The 21739-nt window shown below is 28.9% G+C and overlaps 1 protein-coding gene across 1 annotated transcript in view; it reads left to right on the top strand.

Moving 5' to 3' along the window:
* Positions 1–407: 407 nt before the first annotated feature.
* LOC142324539 (nose resistant to fluoxetine protein 6-like) overlaps positions 408–21739 on the top strand; it is a 37752-nt gene continuing 16420 nt past the window's right edge. Inside the window, exons 1-8 of the mRNA XM_075365377.1 lie at positions 408–497; positions 1291–1440; positions 4322–4545; positions 5523–5740; positions 10699–10796; positions 14921–15117; positions 15727–15887; positions 17013–17178. Of these exons, the coding sequence (XP_075221492.1) occupies positions 434–497; positions 1291–1440; positions 4322–4545; positions 5523–5740; positions 10699–10796; positions 14921–15117; positions 15727–15887; positions 17013–17178 (1278 nt within the window). The 5' untranslated portion in view covers positions 408–433. The remainder of the gene's footprint in view (positions 498–1290; positions 1441–4321; positions 4546–5522; positions 5741–10698; positions 10797–14920; positions 15118–15726; positions 15888–17012; positions 17179–21739) is intronic.

The raw sequence follows: 21739 nt of genomic DNA, 5'->3' as shown, positions 1-21739 counted from the left end.
TTTATGTCTCACCATAAGCTTGCTTCAACACATGTGCTATGGCTCCTTGAACTCTTGTTCGGTCGTCTGTATCTACATCTTTAATATGCACTGTAGTTCGCCTTCCACCTCTCGTTAACATATCCACTTGCAGACAAAAACTACACACCATATTTGTGTGGGGTTTATAATCATGATTCTATTAATTTCTGGGTAGAGGACACTGAGATATCATGCCCAGACATCTCTGTTTTTCATATTACGATATGCTGCCCTTGATAAATTCAGTTAACTAATAGGAAATATGTAATAACTTGTAGTCACTGTTATTGAGGTTGTAAAAAAAAATATCTGTCAACTCTTAACACATTTCTCGAATCTCGAATACTGATCCATATAATAATTCTGACCTGCTTTTTTACAGGAAATTGAAAATTCTTCAGGATCTGTGACAATGATAACAAAAGTGGTGATTTTATTAATATGTCTTCTTCCAAAGAATAGTTTTCAGACAAACAGTAAGTATTTGAATGGAATTTCTATACTTTAGAGTATCTGTACCAAGTACTGTAGTAATAACTGTATGGACTGATTTATGATTATTATAAAACAAAATTAACAACCATTTACAAACTTCAAAGCAGTTACAGCATTGTTTGAAAACAAATTATTGACTCTAGATTTGAACAATTCTAGTGCCTCTTATGGTGATTATTGAAAACAATTAACTTAGCAGTCAATGAACATCTTTGATATTGGTTGATACTTCACTGTTGTAAAAATGAATTGTAAACAATTGTTTACTACTATTACTAATAGTAGAAGTAGTAAACAATTGAGACTTGATTTCTGCTCCGTTTCAACGAGGCAGAAATCAGGTCTGAACATTACCCAAAATGTAAAGGTTAGATCCACCAGTCTGTGCAGTAGTTGTTTAGTGATTGGGTTTCCAATCAAATTTAATACATAATATAGAGTAGAAAACAAAACAGAGTATTGGTTTTTTCAAAGATGAGAGAAAAACAGTAACAGTATATTATTTTTTTTATTGTGACCAGCCAGATTGGAAACAGTGTCCTTTCAGAACTAAACAGATCACGCTTATTAGGCATAGCACTTTCTAAGTGCTATGTCTAATGAGAGATGGTTAACATTAGAAATGTGGGAAGATAATTTGTTTCTTTCAGCACTTCCTTCAAATAATAAAGATTAATTATTATTATTATTATTATTATTATTATATATCTACATCTGTTCTACCTTACTGTATTCCTGTTTTAACTTATGAGTCAAAACTTATTTTTATTACAGATGATGAATCAATTTGGCCTGGAAGAAACTGGAATCTTCCATCATCATTACCTATTACTATTGATCAAGAATTGATCAGTCCAGCATGCTGGAATCACTTTCAATTTTTTCTAAATGAATTACAAAATATGGAATTGTGGGCATTAAAAAGTAAGTTTCTGATTTTATTTTAATTGAATTTTATAGCCCATTAAAATATGAAACAAAAATTAAGGGAGTTAGGTGCTACATCAATATTGCCTTAAAGTGGCCCTATCTTATTTTTTTACTTCAAAGAATTTTCTGCAGCTATTTAAAAACACTTTAAATAAAAAAAATACTTTAAATATTTAATAATTAATTTCCTGACTTTTAATATTTTAATGAAGTAGGATCAAATTTTTAAAACTCAAGATTAATTTTCTGAACAACTAAGATTATCCATAATTTTTATAATAAAAAAGCTAAATCTGTTTTAAAACTACCCAAAATTGGATATTTTTTCTTGGCTGAAAATAGATAATACTCGTTTATAGGTTAATAGAAACAATCACATTACTATAAGGTACAATTGTTTGAGAATAATTTTTTATTTTGAAGTCAGTTGTTATGTCAAATGTAAAATTTTAATCATTATGAAAAAAAGGAAAGAACCTAATCTAGTTAGCTGTAGGTTACGCTTATATATTCTTTATGTTCCCCAGAAATGTTAATAGAAAAAATGTGTTCAGTGATAATTTAGTATTAAAGCTGGACAAGTACATTTAAGATGATAGTGGTTCAGTTATTGTTGTTATATCACCACCTTATCATGTATTTTATTTTTACATTCTGGTGTGATAGTTACTATTTCCTGTGATTTATCTAGTGTGATATGTGAAGTGATCTAAGGAACTGAATCTTGGCATGTTTTATTTTTATTTAATGTACATTTTTATATTTAGCTGAATTAATGTCCTAATGGGGTCATCACATTATAGAATTTGCCACATTACTAGGGATAAGGATGATCGCTAAAAATTATCTTAAAGAGTGACTGGTATTTATTACAATTGCATTACAAGTATTAATTTTAATCTAATTAATTGCTATTCTAGAGATTTCTTTTCCAGAAAACTAAGAATAACATTAGGAATAATAATGTTCATATAAGCTTTCGCCTATAAAAAACCATTAAGATAACCAATACAAAAGTAGATTAGTAATTTATTAATCCAAACATTACTAACCAAAATGTAAACTTCTCGTTATTTAAAAAAAATCATAATAGCTTTTAAGAAACAATAGGAGAAATAAATTTCATTTCTGAGATTCACTCTTTCACACTTTATTTGAAAAATGTTAAGATTTTTGACAGTTTTTAAAAAAGTAAAGGATTACATTACAACCTGCTTATCAGTATATTGCACCACTCTATACAACATGAAAATTGCTGACCTGATTGATAAATCAATTCATGTTTTATGGAAGATAGTTCTTAAAAGATGATTCTGAAATCATGTTTCTTAGTTAAGAAACATGATTTGTACCTGAGCAAAAATAATCTCACAGTAGTTTCCGAATCTATTTGTTGCTTTACACATGTGCCATCTCAATTTTTCTTATAACTATCATGCAATAAAAGTGTCTGTTTGCCAGAAATACTTTTTCTGGAAAAATGGTGTAATTATACAACTCTTGAAGCTGTTGCTTGTAGAGCTGAATATTACTTACAGTTTGGAACACTTAGTGTCCTGTAGTGTAACCATATAAAAGAGAATGATTGTTGTTGCAACAACCATGTCTATTGAGAATGTATTTCATTTCGGGAGTGACCTGAATCTCTAGTCAGACTGCTACAATATTTTTTGGATTACAACATCCATCATAATACTATTAAAGAGCTAAATTTATCTAAAATGACTATTTAATTAAGCAAATTCATTTTATTCCTCTTAATTCTAAGTATTACTTTGATTTTGTGTGCATGTATCAAATAGAAAAATTGATGAATTCACTGAATAGATTAATTTTAATATGTATACATATTAATATATATATAACAGATTAATAAATATATATATATAAATTTGGATATTATACTACTTCTTTCTTTTTTGTTACAAAAATAACGAAATTATTGTTATTTTTTTATTAGAAAAAAATACAAATTATGAACATCTTAAATATTAAATAAAAAAAATAAGTAAGTAAATCAATTAAAACACACACACACACACACACACATATATATATATACACATACACAAACATGCATGTATGCATACATACATACATACATACATACATATACATATATATATATATATATATACATTCTCTCTCAAAGAGGGAATCAAAGATTATTGAGAAAGTTGCAAAGAACTATTTTTATCCAGTGAGAGTGTGACTGGCCAAAAGTCCAACAAAAGTTATGTACAGCTTTAATTTTTGCTTCTGAAAAAGTATCATAGTGGAAAAATAAGCAAGATATTGACAGAAAACCAATTTTGACTTAGAGAAAATCCTATCATTACTCCTATTGTTGTTTTTCAGATGTTTTGTAGTCTTCATCATTCCTTCTGATAACCAATCTTTACAAAAGTAAATTTTTCATTTGAATCAGATCAATAATTCTTTTGTTACAATGTAACAATGAGACAGAAAAGCAAACATTGAAAACAAATTATAGAAATTGCATCTTCTATGTAATATGATTGTAAAAGGTTTTACTTAAAATAATGAAAATTTCAGAACAGAAAATAGATCTATTGCAAAGAATTTAATCAAAGTAAAATTCTAAGGAGAAATGGATTTAAGTTAGTTTAAATAGGTTTTCTAATACATACTTTTGTAAAAGTAACTGAATGTAAAGGAAAGCATAAAATGAACTATTTGAAATTTATAATATATGGCTCTTATTATCCTCATTTCAATTTTATTTTTCTAATTCCATTAGTTATAGGAAAGTAAGAATTATCATTAGGAATAAAAAAAAAAACAGTACACTCATATTTAATAATTAGTTTTTTTATAATATGTAGATTTTACATAATACATTTTTATTTTACAGTGTATGATGCAACAGGAAAACTTGGATCTGGTGTGTTAAGAGGGAACTCAGCACAATTAGGAGATTATGACGGTTGTGTTGAAATATCTGAATCACAGAATGATATTCAAGGACAGTATTGCCTAGCTTCACTGTTTCTTGATAAAAGAAACTCGTCGAAATTAGATCAAAATGTTCTGGATTTAATTCAGTCACACAGAGCAATGCACAGCACACCTGATGATGTTTGTATTTCATATTCATATTTTCAGCATAATTTTATTTATGGTAATGTCTGTACAGGTTTACAGTTATTAATATGCACAACTGTAGAAGTATTTATGAAACTGTGATACATCAAAATCAACTTTACTTATTGCAATATAAGCTATTACTATTTAAAAAATTCCTTTATAAATTAAAATTATAAGACAGTATCTTTAGAGGATTTAGCTGAGTTCTTGAAAATACTTCTACAATATAACATTTATAATATAAATAAGATATAATTAGTAAATAAATAGACAGATGAGAATAAAAATTTCACTGCATCTGGTAATTACTGTTTAATGTCAAAACATCCCTTGTTTTATATTTTTTTGTTCGGTAAATCATTACTAAGCTGTTTCTCTTTATAATTTAATTTAAATTACAGTTAGCCAATTCATTACAAATTAAAATATTATCACACAGTTGCATCTAAATCCAAGTTTACAATTTTAATTAATACATCATTGAACAATGGAGTACTTTACACCTTTCCTAATACATTCGTTATTTCCCTCAAGATTTGGCATTCAATTTACAAAATTATAGGTCAGTTTTGTAATTGTTTGTATTTTCTAAAGTATTTGAGAAAATTAAAAAAAAAATCAAGTTTTATCATTTCCTGAAAAGTATAAAGTATTAATAACAAACTTTCAATATGGATGTTTTTGTTATAATTATTTTATCTTTGAATGAAAATGCACAATGTTTGTCCAATTAAGAACATTTTGAAGTCAGCATAGTTTGGTTTGTGTACTCCTTGGACCTCTTAAAAGAAAAGTTATATTTATAAATATATCAATTCATGCTTACTGAACAGAAGTAAAACTGCATGTTAACACAGAATAACAGATATTTTCCTATAACAACAGAAAAGCAATAAGAATTTAATTTTCTATTGTTGAATAAATTATAATGCAGCAATTTGTTGACATTCTTTGAATTTATTTTCCAGATAGATATAAAAATTGCTCCATCATTTTCTGAATTACTTTGGGGATTGTGTGTACCATCATCATGCTCAGTAAATGAAATTGAAAATATATTTTCACATTACCTTATGAAGTATAATTCAACTGACACTGGTCTTAATATTAGAATGAGCATGAAGTCTAATTCTTGTCAAGTTCAGAAAAAACCTTTCAGATTAACTACTTCTGGAGCAGTCACTCTGTAAGTTTAGTTTGATTGTATATATTTTATAATTACTATTAAGATGATATTAAAACATTTTTTTGTTATCATTATTCTATTTGGCAGTGCTGTATAAACATCCAGTGTGTTTAAATGAGTAATATATGTTGAGTGCAATAATTGCAATGTTTGTGGATGACTGGACAAAAGTTACAAGTCACTCCTAAAAATGACAAACCATTCTCATTAATAAAAATTATTCAAACCAGGCTTACTAGGAAAGTGAGGAATGAAGTGACTACTGATTTACTGATTAACTTCTGCACTGAACCAGATGTATGGTTGGATGTCATCATGTGGCCTATGAAATGAAATTCACTTCATATTCTATCCTGCAAGTGACGCCTTCACTCTGTGCACAACTGAGACTGACTATGAAATAAAAATCATTAATCTCAACAAGAGTAATTCTAACTGGTGTCTTTAGTACCTTAGATGCATTAAATGCATCATAGCCATAAAAAACATTGGTACAATTGTTGTGATGGAACAAATTAATGTAGCCCTCTGTTCTGAGACAATGCATTAAAAAATATCACAGTCTGCCCCTTTGTTTCCGTTTAATATAAATAAATGGTATCCTTTTATTTTATTTGTTTGCTTTTTCATTGGAGGTAATGATACCTCCAATGAAAAATATAACAAGCATGTCAAGTTTTAGTTCAGCATTATTTAAATCACATTTCATATGGTGTAATTTAAAGATAATGATGCTTCAATATTGAAATCCTGCAGTCACAGTACATCAGAAGTACAGTAGTTCAAGAAAAGTACATGACAGAAAAAATATATTAAATGTTGTATGATTTGATTTAAAATTAATGGAATTTTTTCTTCTAAAGTCTCTCTTTCACAACCAATTATGAGGTCATTTATAATTTATAATTCATTTACAAATTCATTCATTTATAATTAATTTGTCATAACTGCAAAAAATATTTGAATGGTAGCTGAAGGTTTTAAAATAGCATTTTATGATATTTGTTCTAAAGAATTTTTTTAAAGGAAAATAATCAAGCACTCTAATTTTTTTTTACTAATTGTTGCTTTTCTTCTTATCTGTAATACTTGATTACCAATTCTGATAAAAAGCAGGTAGCATTTCTTTAACATATATTTTGTTCTAGGTAAAATGGTAAATTGTGTAGATTTTGTTATTACCAAAATGCATAAATGATAACTTATCTAACCACTAACAGATCTCATGGAGTAGCTTAATTCAAGTTTGTTTAATAAGGATAAAATGCCAAAGACATATTTAATTGTAACACCTGTAGATCATTAAAGTCGAATATTGTTGGGGTATTTCACTCCATAATGTTACTTTTTATTAAGGGCTAATGAATAATTCAGTTGATGACATCTTAAAAATTAATTAAGAAATTTCTTTTTGAATTTTTGGAAAGTTTTGTTTTTGTAATGAAAATGTAATAAGCTAAGTTGTTATTGATACCTCTGCTTGAATGATTTTTCTAAATTTGGAGCTCTAAAAACTCTTAATTAGTTTATGTTATATGAGTATTAAAAGTATTTTTGAGAAGGATTTTTTATGTTTGGAAATTAAATATTTCAGAATCGCATTTCCAAAACGACTCTCATCCAAAAATGTTTGAAATTGTTTTCAATTTCAAACATTTTTGGACTTTATTCAGCATTTTTTCTGACTTTATTCAGCATTTTCTCCTCCTACAGGAGAAAATATGATTTTTGTTAAAAAAACATCCTTAAAATGATTAAAAAATCAATTTAAATAATGTATGAATCTTGTTTCCAAAATGTCCATTCATAAGGCTCTAATATTTTCAATTTGCTTCCTTTTTTTTGTAACAAAAAGTCTCTTGTCCAATGCATACATTAAATATAGACATGGCTTTACTTTCAATGGTGTCTCTGTCCAATGTACTGCACATCATAGAATAATAAATTATAATAAAAAATTCTGTGAAATAGAATATAATGTAATGTTACAGAAGGGAAATATTTAATGTGGTCACACGGCTAATATTCCGAACAGTTGACATAAATATTTTCTGGAAAGTGATTATGAGTTCTGAGTGTTTGATCCTTCTCTGGTTATTTAGATACATTTGGTAAAATTTGGGTTATCTTTTTTTCTTTAGCGTGTTGTTTACATATATGTATTAGTTATGAACAATATGACTTATTAGTTTGTTTTATGCAATAGAATTATCAGTTTGATTATAACCTTATTAAAACTTACTGTATTTTATCGGACTATAGACTGTTGCAATATTATATATTGTTTTGTATGTAAGGTACTCAAACCAGTGAACAAGAAGTGCAAAAACGTAGTTTAACCTTGTAATAAAAGGGAAAAGGGAAATGTACTGAGATGTTGAATGCTGGAAAGTGGCAAAAAAGCAGGGTAATGCTCTAAAAAATTTACCAAAATGTTCTCAGTACTCACATGGTTCAAGCAAGTTTAAATGTAGTGAGTTAACTATGAAGTATATTTGTAAATTTAATCAGAACATTTATAAAAAAAGAAATAAGGAAATTAAGACAATTTCATGCTTAACTGTAAGACTTAATCTTCTAAGAGAAGAAGAGAAATATGTAAAAGCAGATAATGCAAACATGGAATAGATTCTTCATTTCACACACAAAAGATGGACAAACAAGGCAAATTCAAGTATGTAAGGAAGCTTTTTCTGAAATACCAGGTGTTGCAGAGAAAAGAATTCAGCATTTCTGCAGAAGTCATTTTTTAAATGGAAGCCTTGCTTCTGAAGCTGGTGATGGTGATCACAGATTCCCCATCTTTATGAAAATAAAATTACTGCAGTGAAGTCTTTCATTGAAAAACTAGTTCCATTAAAAAAACATTACCGCAGAGGCTTATGTAAAACATGCCAGAACTTGCCCAGTTTCCTGAATATTTCAAAGCTACATAAAATATATAACAATAATGCTGAAGGGCTTTGAGTTCCCTATGCTTATGTTTAAGATGTTTTTATCACTGACTATAATCTAAGTTTTGGCTCTCCAGCAGTGGATACGTTGAGGAGCTCATTTTCAAGAGTCCTCTTGTCGAAAAATGTTTGAAATTGATATTCTTGTATGACTTTATTCAGCTTTTCTCCTCTATATGAGAAATTGAAATTAACAAACTTTACCAATTTTAAATGTTGTCAGTATGAACTAAAAGAGAAGGCTGGAGTTAGTTCATGGAAAACAGAATGAAAATTTCATAAAAAAAGAAGTGGGTGTTTATTCAGTAAACAAATAGAGGGGAAATAACATCATCTTTTGATTACCAGAAAAATGATGTACTTCCAAAGATCCCAGACCAAGTGGTTTATTACTGCTGTCAGTTTTATGTATATAATTTACCAGTATGCGAATGCATTTCAAAACATAAATCACCAAAAGGTAAACGTTAATATTTATACATGAACTGAAGAAGAAGCTGCAAAGGGGTCTGTTCAAATAACTTCCACTGTGTTTCCACTTCCACTTCCACTGTGTTTCACAAATTACAGATGACTAATTTTGAAGGATGCACTAAAATAGGTCTGTTTTCAGAATAGAATGTTTTCAGAATAAGAATTCTGCCTTGCTATTCATGCTAATGTACTGGCTTGTAAACTGTGTTCTGTTGCACATACAGTACACCCATCTTAATTTCTCAGTCCCTGGCCATTCAAACCTTCCTTCAGACAGGGTGTTCATTTGGATTGAGTTAAAACCTCAATATCTAGACACTATAATATACCCGAAGAATACTAAAAACTGTTCTCAAACTGACGACTGTGCCGTGTATGACTGGAAGGAAGCTTGTGGAAAACTAATAAAAAAATCTGTCCAGTTTCATTTTAAGTTCATTCCCACCAAATGATTTATACTAAATTGAGGCAGAACACCTGTGTCTGAAGTACTAGTTAAAGGAAAACCATGGTACCAAACAGATATAGGTACCTTAAAAAAAAATTCTTAAACCAAAACAGAAGCTGTTAAGATTACAATAGAGAAATAAATACAATAGAGAACTACAAATAGAGAAAGGCATTCTTATAAAAACAAAAAAGGTTGAGAATGTGAAGTACTTGTACATTTTTCATTTTAAGAGGACTGGGATGTGAACCTGGACTTATTATTTTATAAAATGCCATTTTGGGTGAACATATTGACTGCAAGGGTTTGGAAAATGAATTGGAAGATATCACATTCTGCGATACTTCCACCTTTCGTGGAAGGTGGAAGTACTACCTTCCATGATGGAAGATGTTGAAAATATACTTTAAATAGTCAGGTAAGGTTATTATTTTCTTTTTTATTGTATGAAATTGTAATAACAACTTAACTTACTTTCACTGATAAACCACAATTTCTATCATATTAAAAGACTCATATAGGCCTAAATACTAAATTTTTTTTTGTACTATAGAATAAGCATAAAGAATTGTTACCTTTTTTTAGTAACAAATTGTATAATCTTTTGAAAAATTTTGTACACTGTCTTTTGAACCAGAATGTTTCTTGTCTGAAGCGTTTCATTCCAAAACATCCCTTGTCTTTATTATAGTTACAAAATGACTTTTGTTCAGAATTATTTCTTTATTTACTTTTAATGTGTTGCTTTCATTACCTATTTTTTTGATAATATATGTTTCTATTAAATTTATAAACATGACAGATAACTTGATAACATTTTTCTGCATAGATACAGAATTTTAGCTTCACAAATGTTTTTTGTGGTTTGCCACAAATTTCACTCGAACGACAAGGAATGTTTTGTTATTGAGCTCCTCATTTTTATAAATTTTCTGTGTTAATACAATTTTAACTGTTTCAAATAAATAACAATTCTAACGAAAAAACAATTATATTGAATATGTAATTTTTTCATAAAAACATTTTCTCAAGAAATGTATTTATGTTTTAGTAAAGCTAAATACAATTCTCTTCTGTTTTAGTTTGATGTATGCAACAGTAATTTCAGCTATAGCTTTTGCTACGTTCAGTGATTATACTTATTTTAAGAAAGACATGTCTCGAACTGAACAGAACCCAGGTAAAATTTTTAATTTAATTAATATTCAGATTAACATATTTTGTTTATTTATAAGCATTGTTCTGTATGAAATATTAAAATAACAATCAAAACTATTTTTCATTCAATAAATACTTCTTTTAATTAAGTTTTTTATGAAGGTTATCCATTTCTAATTGCTGGCTGAAATAACATTACTTCTGTTAAAAAATAGACTTTTGCCATAGAATAGAAATACAGACTAAATACAACACTGACAATCCTATATTAATATTCCTCTACAAGGTATATTCCTCTACAAAGGCACTCTAAAGCAATGTTATTAGTTTTTCACTAGAAATAAAAAAATAAGCAGCAGTTTAAGTCAGCAGTTTGCTGCAAAATATAGTCATGACAACTCAACTTTCTAAATCACCAAAGTAGGCAACAAAGTAGATAATTTAAACAATACCCAACGTACTACCAAAACTGATACATTTTTTATCCACAGTAAATGCAAAACAAAAACAAAAACATACTTTGTGGCAGAAAATGCATTATGGAAATATACATCAGTCAATGTTCATACAAAATTACCGAGATTTTTAGGAAAGAAGACTAATGTGTTGGTTGTCACTTTCAAAACTACTCAAAATGCAAAAGTTCATATGATTACATGTACTGATAATCATAACTTAACGGCGAATAATTTTATACTGTTATGACTGCACTGCCTGTCTGACTTATAGGCTTAGAATCAACTGTTGGTACAAGAATACATTCTGTACATCATACATTGGAAACGTCACTCTTTGCAAATCACCTCATAATAACAGGGCATACATACTATTATTAATCATATTATGCAAATTTTCAAGTTATTCTTAGAAGCCACAATCTTAGTATAGGTGAGTAATTTAAAATAACATACTAAATTCAGAAAAAAACAATAAATAAAATGAAAACAATTTAAATATTCCATTTGACTATTTCAAGAAAATCTTAACTAATAACAGAAATACCAATTACATTACTGCTGAAGGGTTACATAATAGCTCTGAAAAAAAAACTACTAGAAATATAATAATGATAATAATCAATATTTAGATGGTAAATCTTCTTAAATGTGTAACTGACAAATGTTTTCATGAGATTTCATTACATTGATAGTAAAAATTGAGGATAATTCAACATTTTTTAGTGGGCTCATTAATATACTTTACCAAATGAATTCAAAATTTTCAGAAATCTGCTTTAAGAAAAATAATTATTATTTAGTCCAAAATGAATGTTATATAGGTAGATATATTTAATAGAAATAAAAAGTTAGTACAGAGAGGAAAATGTAGCTCTGCTCTGTTCATAAGGATAACAAATTTTCAAGAAACTAATTTTTTTAAAACATCAAATAAGATTTTCCATTGTAATGGTTGACTCATTTGAGGAGTATTGAACATAACTATCAGTACCTCATTAGATTGTTCAGTTTACTTGCACTTTTACAACATTATATGTTTAGGCTGCTTTGCAACTTTGAACTATGAATATTGTTTTTTTTTGTTTAATACGCTGTTGGTATTATAGTTTCTGGACAGATACTTTTTTTACAAAATAAAATCAGATCAATGGTTTAATTCTGGATGATTTCAACTCCTCACCATTACGTACAAGTAGCTGATGTTACTAGTTACATAACTAGTACCCTGTTCAGATCTCCGGGTGGGGACTACTAAGAAAGGGGTCACCAGAAAATTAATAAATAACATTCTACGATTCGGAGCGTGGAATGTTAGAAGTTTAAAAAAGGTTGGAAGGTTAGAAAATTTAATGAGAGAAATGGATAGGATAAATGTAGATGTAGTAGGAATTAGTGAGGTTTGGTGGGAAGAGGAAAACGACTTTTGGTCAGATGATTTTAGAATAAATAACTCAGCTTCAAATAATGGGCAGGCAGGAGTGGGTTAGTAATGAACAAGAAGATAGAGAAGAGAATAGAGTATTTCAAAATGCATAGTGATAGAATCATTGTAATAAGGATAAAATCAAAACCTAAACTGACAACGATTGTTAACGTCTATATGCCTACAAGTGCCCATGAGGTAGAGTGTGAATATGAAGAAATTGACGAAGCAATTAAACACAAATGAAAATTTAATAATAGTTGGAGATTGGAATTCAAGCATTGGAAAAGGCAAGGAAGGAAATATATTGGGTGAAAAAAGGCTGGGCATAGGGAATGAAAGAGAGGACCGACTTATAGAGTTTTGCACGAAGTATAGAGGTCTGAATAAAAAAGATAAGGTTAAATAGAATTCTGTACAGAACAACTGAAGAGAGTGGAAGAAGTGTTAGGAGAAGACCAATTTGGTTTTAGGAAAAGTATAGGCACAAGGGAAGCAATTTTAGGCCTCAGATTAATAGTAGATTAAAGAAAAACAAACAAACATACTTCGCATTTATAGACCTAGAAAAGACATTTGATAACGTAGACTGGAATAAAATGTTCAGCATTTTAAAAAAAATTAGGGTTTAAATACAGAGATAGAAGAACAATTGCTAACATTTACAGGAACCAAACAGCAACAGTAATAATTGATGAACATGAGAAAGAAGCTGTAATAAGAAAGGGAGTCCGACAAGGATGTTTCCTATCCCTTTTTAATCTTTTTATAACTCTTAAATCTTCACATAGAATTAGCAGTTAATGGTGTTAAAGAACCATTTAGATCCAGAGTAGCAGTACAAGGTGAAAAGATAAAGTTGCTACGATTTGCTGATGATATAGTAATTCTAGTTGAGAGTAAAAAGGATTTAGAAGAAACAATGAATGGCATGGATGAAGTGCTACGCAAGAACTACCGCATCAAAATAAACAAGAACAAAACGAAGTAATGAAATGTAGTAGAAATAAGAAAGATGGACCGCTGAATGTGAAAATAGGAGGAGAAAAGATTATGGAAGTAGAAGAATTCTGTTATTTGGGAAGTAGAATTACTAAAGATGGACAAAGCAGGAGCGACATAAAATGCCAAATAGAACAGGGGAAACGAGTCTTCAGTCAGAAATATAATTTGTTTACATCTTACATCTGAGTTGTGTATTGTTGGAGTAAGTTTAATTTAAAACTGCAATTTAATTTTGAACCAGGTTTAGTTTAGTTTGCATTAATAGTAATGTCTCCATCAGTACAGTTTAACTAATGAAAACTATTTTAAATGTTGTGTTTATTACATTAGCAGTGGTTGATGAGTTTATAATGTTAATTTAATGTATTATTGCAATTACTCATTATTTCATTCTCTGTGCTCATTCATTATGTTTCACTTGTCCATCTTTCTTGTTAAAATATATGTTTTAGATGTCTAACAAGATCAAACAAATAAAATAAAATAAAAATATTCACGTAATTTGCAATTTCTTTTTTTTCAGTAATTTGTAATTTCTCTTTTTTCAAGGCTGAAAATTTTGAATATTTTTAGCAACATATGAGGATAAACTGTATTTTAATGAGTGACATGTATAAATTTGTTGTTTTCACTGGTTCATACACAGACATCAAAGTAGCATTAAGAAAAATGAAATTTCTAAAAAGAATTCTTCATTCCTCAATGTATTCGACTTATGATTTTAAAGAATGAAAATTTGAATTCTTTACAAGTTTATTCAGGATATTTAGATTAAAAGAAAAAAGTAGCTCTTGAGCTTTTCTGTATCAGTGAATTTTTAATATGACAGCTTAATTAGAATAAACAGTGGATTTTGAACTTCTAAAATACAGTTCATCAGTAAATTAAAAAAAAAACTGAAAATAAACATTGTTCTAAATAAAATATGATCAGCAAAGATTGTTCTTGCCTTTAAATTTCAAAAAGGAAAGTTTGACTACAGTGCAGTTGTAGAGGGAACACAAAGATGTACGATTCTTTTTTCTTGGATATATCATAATTTATAACATACTTAGATAAAGCTCTTAGCTTAATTTTCATGGAAAATTTATCATTGAGTCAATTAAATACCATGATCATATACATCATAAATTTTAATTGTTGTGACTTTCGTATTTGCTTAATAAGATTGTACAACCTTCTAGATTTCTCATATGTTCATTAATTTGTAATAATTATATATATTTTATTAAATTAACAGATAATTGAAAATTATTTCAGAGACATTCTGGAAGAAAATTGTGATGTCTTTTTCACTTTATTCAACAATTCCTGATCTCTTAAGTACCAAATTGGATGATGGTGAAATAACTTGTGTTCATGGAATACGTTTCCTATTTACACTACTAATATATTTCAACCACAAAGCTGTTTTTGGACTTTATGTGCCACTTACCAATAGGACAGTCATTGCTGAGGTAATTTATATTATTATATTTACTGTTTAGCTTTTATTGACTTAAAATAACTTTTATCTTTGAATTATAATTATAATCTGCTATTATTTTTTTAAATCTAATATTTATTCAAAAGCTTTCAAAATCATTGTTAACCTAGCCTTATCTAATATTTAAAAATTAGATAAAGTTGATCAACTTTAAATTAACAACCTATTCAAAACATACATAAACAACATTATTCTAAGTGAACAAACACAATTTAACTTTCAATGAATTTTAAATAAAAAAGATCCTTCAAAACTTAGATCCAAACTCTAGTATACATTCCTCAACATTAAAATATTTACCATTCCCAGCACTCAGATTCTGAAGAAGCTTCAGTTAGAGTGAAAGATACTAGATTTAATTTTTTGCAGTCTTAAATGAAATGTACAGTAGATGTTTTAAACAAATCATGTATATTTGAATTCAATTTTTTAATTAGTTAAATAATTTTAATTTGTTTTTATTTTAATGTAAATAATAAAAGAAAATTATATGTTTTGAATCAACTGAATATTATTCTATCCAGGAATAGATAAACTGGTTAGCAGATAATCCTACTTTAATTCTATTGTTTGTTTCTAGATGTTGCAAGGAAGTTGGACAATGATGTTTCGAGCTTTTTGGAATGTTTCTGACACCTTTGTTATTTTAAGTGGACTTCTAACATCATACTATAATTTTAAAAAACTAGTTGATGGAAAAAAATTAAATTTTTATTCTATGTATATCAAAAGATACATAAAGTAAGTATTTCGATATATATGTATATATATAAAATATATAATTGCACGTTGTTACTGAATATTAACATTGCATAGTTTCTTTTACATGCATCAGAATTTACAAGAGATGGCTTTTGAATCGGCCGCATGAACACTCGTACGTGCAGTCTGTATACTTGAGCTCTATAAGCTAACTGAATTAGGTATAGACTAATTAGAAGGGATAAGTAAGACAAATAGATTAGGGGATGCGTCAAGCTGCAGGAATATAATGTAAGATGGTTTGGATGTGTGGAATGAACAATTGAATAATATATAAGAAACAAGCTTTGGAAGTTAGAATTAGTAGGAAGAAGAATGACAACACCCAAGTATTATGATTAAAATTAAAATAAAATGATGGTTTTAAAAAAAAAAAGTTAAATTTTATTTAAACTGTTCCACGTTGTCAGCTGTCAGTGATATTTCACATTTGTTTTAAAATGATGTTTATTTTATCATCTGGTATTCTGCCTGATGGCAGATCCCTTATGGCATTGCTGTCTATATCCATTTCTATTTCTAGCCTTCTTCTTCACCACTCTTAGCTCCAATATCTTTAATATTAGTCATTAAATAATTTTTAAAAAAATGTAACCAATTTTAAAAATATATTTAATCAAAATCATCATTTATCATACACCTATAAATGAGATGTTTCATTATAATTAATCATGATATACCAGGTGCATCACTAGATAATTGAGAATTATTGAAGGAATTGATAAAGATTCTGTTGTTGATATTGTTTACAATTAAGATGGGAGTTTGGTTTTAATTATGATGTTGTAATTTTTCAAGCATACTACGCAAAACTGCCAGCAACAATGAATTCTTTAAGAACAAAAAAAAACTTTTTACATTTTACTTGTACACCAGTGAAAATGTTTTTATGTTAATATAAAAACCTCCAATATACTAAGTTTTAATTTTTTTTCGGTTATTATTCAAATAATATTGTTTTATTTAGATATTTTTATTATATATAGTTTTGTTTAGATTTTATTAAAACGTTTATATTACAATTTATATATTTTAAAATTATATTTATCTCTTTATTTTTATATATTTTTATCTCCAAATATAATATTTATTTTATTTTTGTAGGTTCACACCTGTATTTATAATGACTACATTGACAATAAAAAATTTTGGTCACAATATTAGTTCAGGACCATTAGCAATTCGTTTTACTGATGATCTTGTTGACAAATGTAACAACATCTGGAAATCTGTTTTTTATATTAGTAATATTGATGGTATAAATGATATGGTGAGTCTTTGTTATATTATTGATATTAAATTTGTTGAATATTTCTTTAAAATGAAATAATTACATCCTTTCACTTCATCCATTTATTTTTTTTTGGAGGGGTTTTGAGCTGCACATCATGGCCTCTGCTTAATGCTACCACTACATCATTCTTCCATGATAACATTCTCCACCTCTGTTTTCTTATTCAAGTCTTAATTTTCAAAATTAAATAACTTTTTCTGGGTTTTCCTGTAGGCCTTCATTCCATTACACTTAGATTGAAAGTTTTTTTATTATTCTTCAACTTTCCAATCTATATAAATACCTAAACCGTCTTGGTTTACCTTGTTCAGTTCTTGTTTCTAGTGAGTCTACAGCATAGGTATCTTCTATTTCTTACTTGATTTTTCTCGTTGTTCAATCAATGCTTCAAAAGGGCTTGCTACAAGTCAATTTTAAATTCTTTCCTCTATGCATCTCAGTCATACATATTTTTCTTTTTCTCTTCTTATAGTCATCAAAGACTCTGAATAACATGTTAGAATGGGGAAATGATAAATTATGGGTAATGATAAATGATTGGTTGGTTTGCAATGATTAGTATTTTCTGTAACATTTTACTTTTAAAACCAATAAAATTCACTTACTATCTATAGTAGGATTAATAATTATAATGCATGTTAAGTATCATATTTAAAGATTATAAGTGATCTGACATAAGATGTACAATCATTATCTTTAAACTTAAATTTATGTGACCGAACCAAAAATTAAATTTAATGATAACTTAAATTTAAATTAACTGAGACCAGAGTTTATGCACATAATATAAATTTAAGAATTTATGAAATATAATATGAATTACTGTTATAGTGGTTTGCTTTTAACTCCACAATAAACGTTAAAAAATGATTGCAATGATTCTATTTCTTTAATTTCAGTCATCATTAGTTATCAAAAAATGACAACATGATGTAGTGCAGTTATATGTGAAATTGTATAAACTAGTGATATGAGAGAATTAATATTAAGATATGACTTTCGCAGCTATTGACATCTAATTCTAACTTCACATCATTCCATTATGTGGGTGGTGATACATTCTGGTAATGCAAGAATCAGATATAAGGAGATGCAGTTTACTGACTCTTGCATGTATCAAGACTAATATTGCCACTGTCTTGCAAAATTACATCCATCACGCTGTCATAAATTGCATAGAAATAATACTAGTTCTAAGCTAGAAGTTAATAACTTTATTGGAGTATTCATTATGTACTATTCAATTGCAATAATATCTCAGGCAATTTAACTGTGGCAGCTACAATCCGTTTTAGCGTTTCATTGTTCAATGTATTTTTATTAGTGTAATAGATATTTTAAATAAAAAGTCACAATTTTGTTTTAGCAATGGATATTTTCAGAATTCTCATATAAATTGATTAGTTCAAAAGTTAAGCACATTAGAAAATTAAAAAAAATTAAACTTTGTTCATCATTATAATAAAAGTGTAACATACTGTTCATCATTAAAATTTTTTTCCAGTAATTACAAAGTTTCTAAATACAAGGTTAGATCAAAAATATGTAAAAAGAGAAAAATACTCATTAGTACAATAACTTGTCCCCTTCATAGTATGCTCCTTCTGATGTAACACACTTATCCCAGTGATGATTTCATTGTTGGAAGCATTTTTTAGTGAGGACCATAAGTCCTCTTGTAGCATGCCTTTTGATCTCTTATCTGTCTTCAAATTTCTTTCCTTTAAGCAGAATTTTAAGCTTCGGAAAGATCCAAAAACTGCAGTAACCATGTCTGGTGAGTAAGGAGTCTGCTGAATTTGTTTGGTCCCATGTTCATTCATATTTATATCTGCTGCACCACCATTTTTAGAATCAAGAATTAGGATTTTTGCAGAATTTTTACTTGCCGGGTGAGGTGAAGTTGTAGACACAAGCAGTGAGAGGAATTATTTCTAGTAAAGTAAAAAATACATTTGACAAACACTGAGTATAAAGGTTGTTAAAAAAAATTCGGCTAGTTAGTTTTTTACATCTTACAAACTGCGCTGAAAAGATAAATATAATTAACATAGATAATCATTTGTGTTTTGTGTGTGTGTGTGTCACTCCCTAGCGCGTGCGTGCATAGAAATAAAGAAGTAAATATTTGGTTAATTTATGAGAGGTTACTTTAAAGTAAAAACCGTTTCATTGTAAAAAAAATTTTTCTGAAAACGTTTTAAATAATTTTTATTTCTCTTAAACTACATACCTTACACTACTTCCCTATATAATCGCCACATGAATTAAGACATTTATCGTAGCAATAACCCACTTCAACATACTCTCGTCGTATTCTTCTGTCACCAGTCCATTTAGCCACTGATTAACAGTCTTTTTAAGTTCATCGTCATCCGATACTTAAATTTCTTTCAATTTCCCGAACAAACGGTTGTCAGAAGAAGCTGTCCGGACCACATGGTGGGTGATAGTAAATTTCTCACCAAAATGTTCTGAGTAAATCATGTGTTGGACCCGCAACATGTTGACGTGCATTATCGTGCGGCAGGATGACGCCATTCGTCAGCCGTCCACATCACCGATTTTGAATGGCGCGTCGTAACTTAGGTAGGAGATTCTAAGTTTGAATCTGACATAATTCATACTATAAAATTTTAGTTATTAAATAGATTTTTAGCAATTATCAAGGTTGTGACGAACTAATCCATAATCTTTTAAGGAGTAAATTTCTGATTGATTAATTTTGAAGCGTTGGTTTCACTTTAGCATTCCCATTCAAGACACAACATATACATGACCGATTTTTTTCTGATTACTTATAATCAATCTTTCTTTCTGGTAATTAAATATTTTTGTGTAATTTTCCATTCTTTCCAAACAATCCTAATCTTTTATGGATTGTTATAACCTGTCCTCAAGTAGTCCTCAGGTAGTTTGCAATAGGCTTCTGCATTTATAGTTCTTCCACTTTCATGAAATCAATCTGGAGTATGCCAAACGATCCCAACAGACTGTGGCCAGTTTGTGTCCAAATGGCTGTGGTTTGACCTTTATTGGTGATTCACCATGACGCCATTCGCTTAACTGCCCTTCTATTTCTGGCGTGTAATACAAAAATAGTTGTGTGTGTGTGTACAGACTGATGTGACGTTAAAACTCATAGTTCATCATTTCACAGCCTTTTTTTTCCTTTTTAGCCTCCGGTTACTACCGTTTAGATAATTCTTCAGAGGATGAATGAGGATGATATGTATGGGTGTAAATGAAGTGTAGTCTTGTACATTCTCAGTTCGACAATTCCTGAGATGTGTGGTTAATTGAAACCCAACCACCAAAGAACACCGGTATCCACGATCTAGTATTCAAATCCTTGTAAAAATAAATGGCTTTACTAGAACTTGAACGCTGTAACTCTCGATTTCCAAATCAGCTGATTTGGGAAGACGCGTTAACCACTAGACCAACCCGGTGGGTTATCATTTCACAGCTTATGTAGAACATTTTTCACTCATTACGCCAGGGAGCCTCTGTAGCCGATTGGTTCAATGTGTCAGCTCGTCGCGTCCCTACGTGACACGGTTCGAGTCCTAGTCGACCAGTTTTTTTAACTTCAAATATTATTTATTTATTTAATTCAAACCGACCGCTACACAACAGCTGTTCAACAGTGCTACCAACCTTTGAAATATTACTTCAATAATTTAAATGTATAACCAGGTTGACAACATTCACACAAAATAAATCAAGTTGGTACCACTGACGGGCTACTACGCCACTGATGTCATAATTAAAGATGGCCGACTACCGTCATTTTCAATTCGTGACGTCATTCAAAGATGACTGTCCGCCATCTTGGATTTTGGCACAGTACTCCTATTTCCCCACTACTATTGGATTCACAGATACTACATCGCGACAACCTATATAGACAACATTGCAATGTGTACATTACTAGCGCGGCCATGAAGGACACAGGTTCGCCAACCTTACGGAAAGAAATTTCCCAGCAATCTTTACTTTACAGTTATCCCTGGTATAAAATTAAAGATGTAATTTAGTGCTTATGATAGCGAAGTAGTACAGATAATAAAATAGTTTGTCTCATCTAGTAGATTCTAAGTTTGAATCTGACATAATTCATACTCAAAAACTTTAGTTATTAAATAGATTTTTAGCAATTATCTAGGTTGTGACGAACTAATCCATAATCTTTTAAGGAATAAATTTCTGATTGATTAATTTTGAAGCGATGGTTTCACTTCAGCATTCCCATTCAAGACACAACATATATATGACCGATTTCTTTCGGTTACTTATAATCAATGTTTTGTTCTGGTAATTAAATATTTTTGTGTAATTTTTTATTCTTTCCCAAAAATCCTAATCTTTTATGGATTGCTATAACCTGTCCTCAAGTAACTGTTTGCTATATATATTCTAATTTTTCCCTTTGCTTTACATTTTCTCTGTCTAATATTCAATTTAATTTATATTTATATAATAATATTATTACATTATATTATCCTAATATTAACTTACTATTCTAACATTAATC

The sequence above is a fragment of the Lycorma delicatula genome, chromosome 5 (assembly GCF_047948215.1).
Source record: "Lycorma delicatula isolate Av1 chromosome 5, ASM4794821v1, whole genome shotgun sequence".
NCBI classification, from domain to species: domain Eukaryota; kingdom Metazoa; phylum Arthropoda; class Insecta; order Hemiptera; family Fulgoridae; genus Lycorma; species Lycorma delicatula.
Note: the sequence above shows the minus strand (reverse complement) of the source record. Positions and strands in the feature narration are given on the sequence as shown.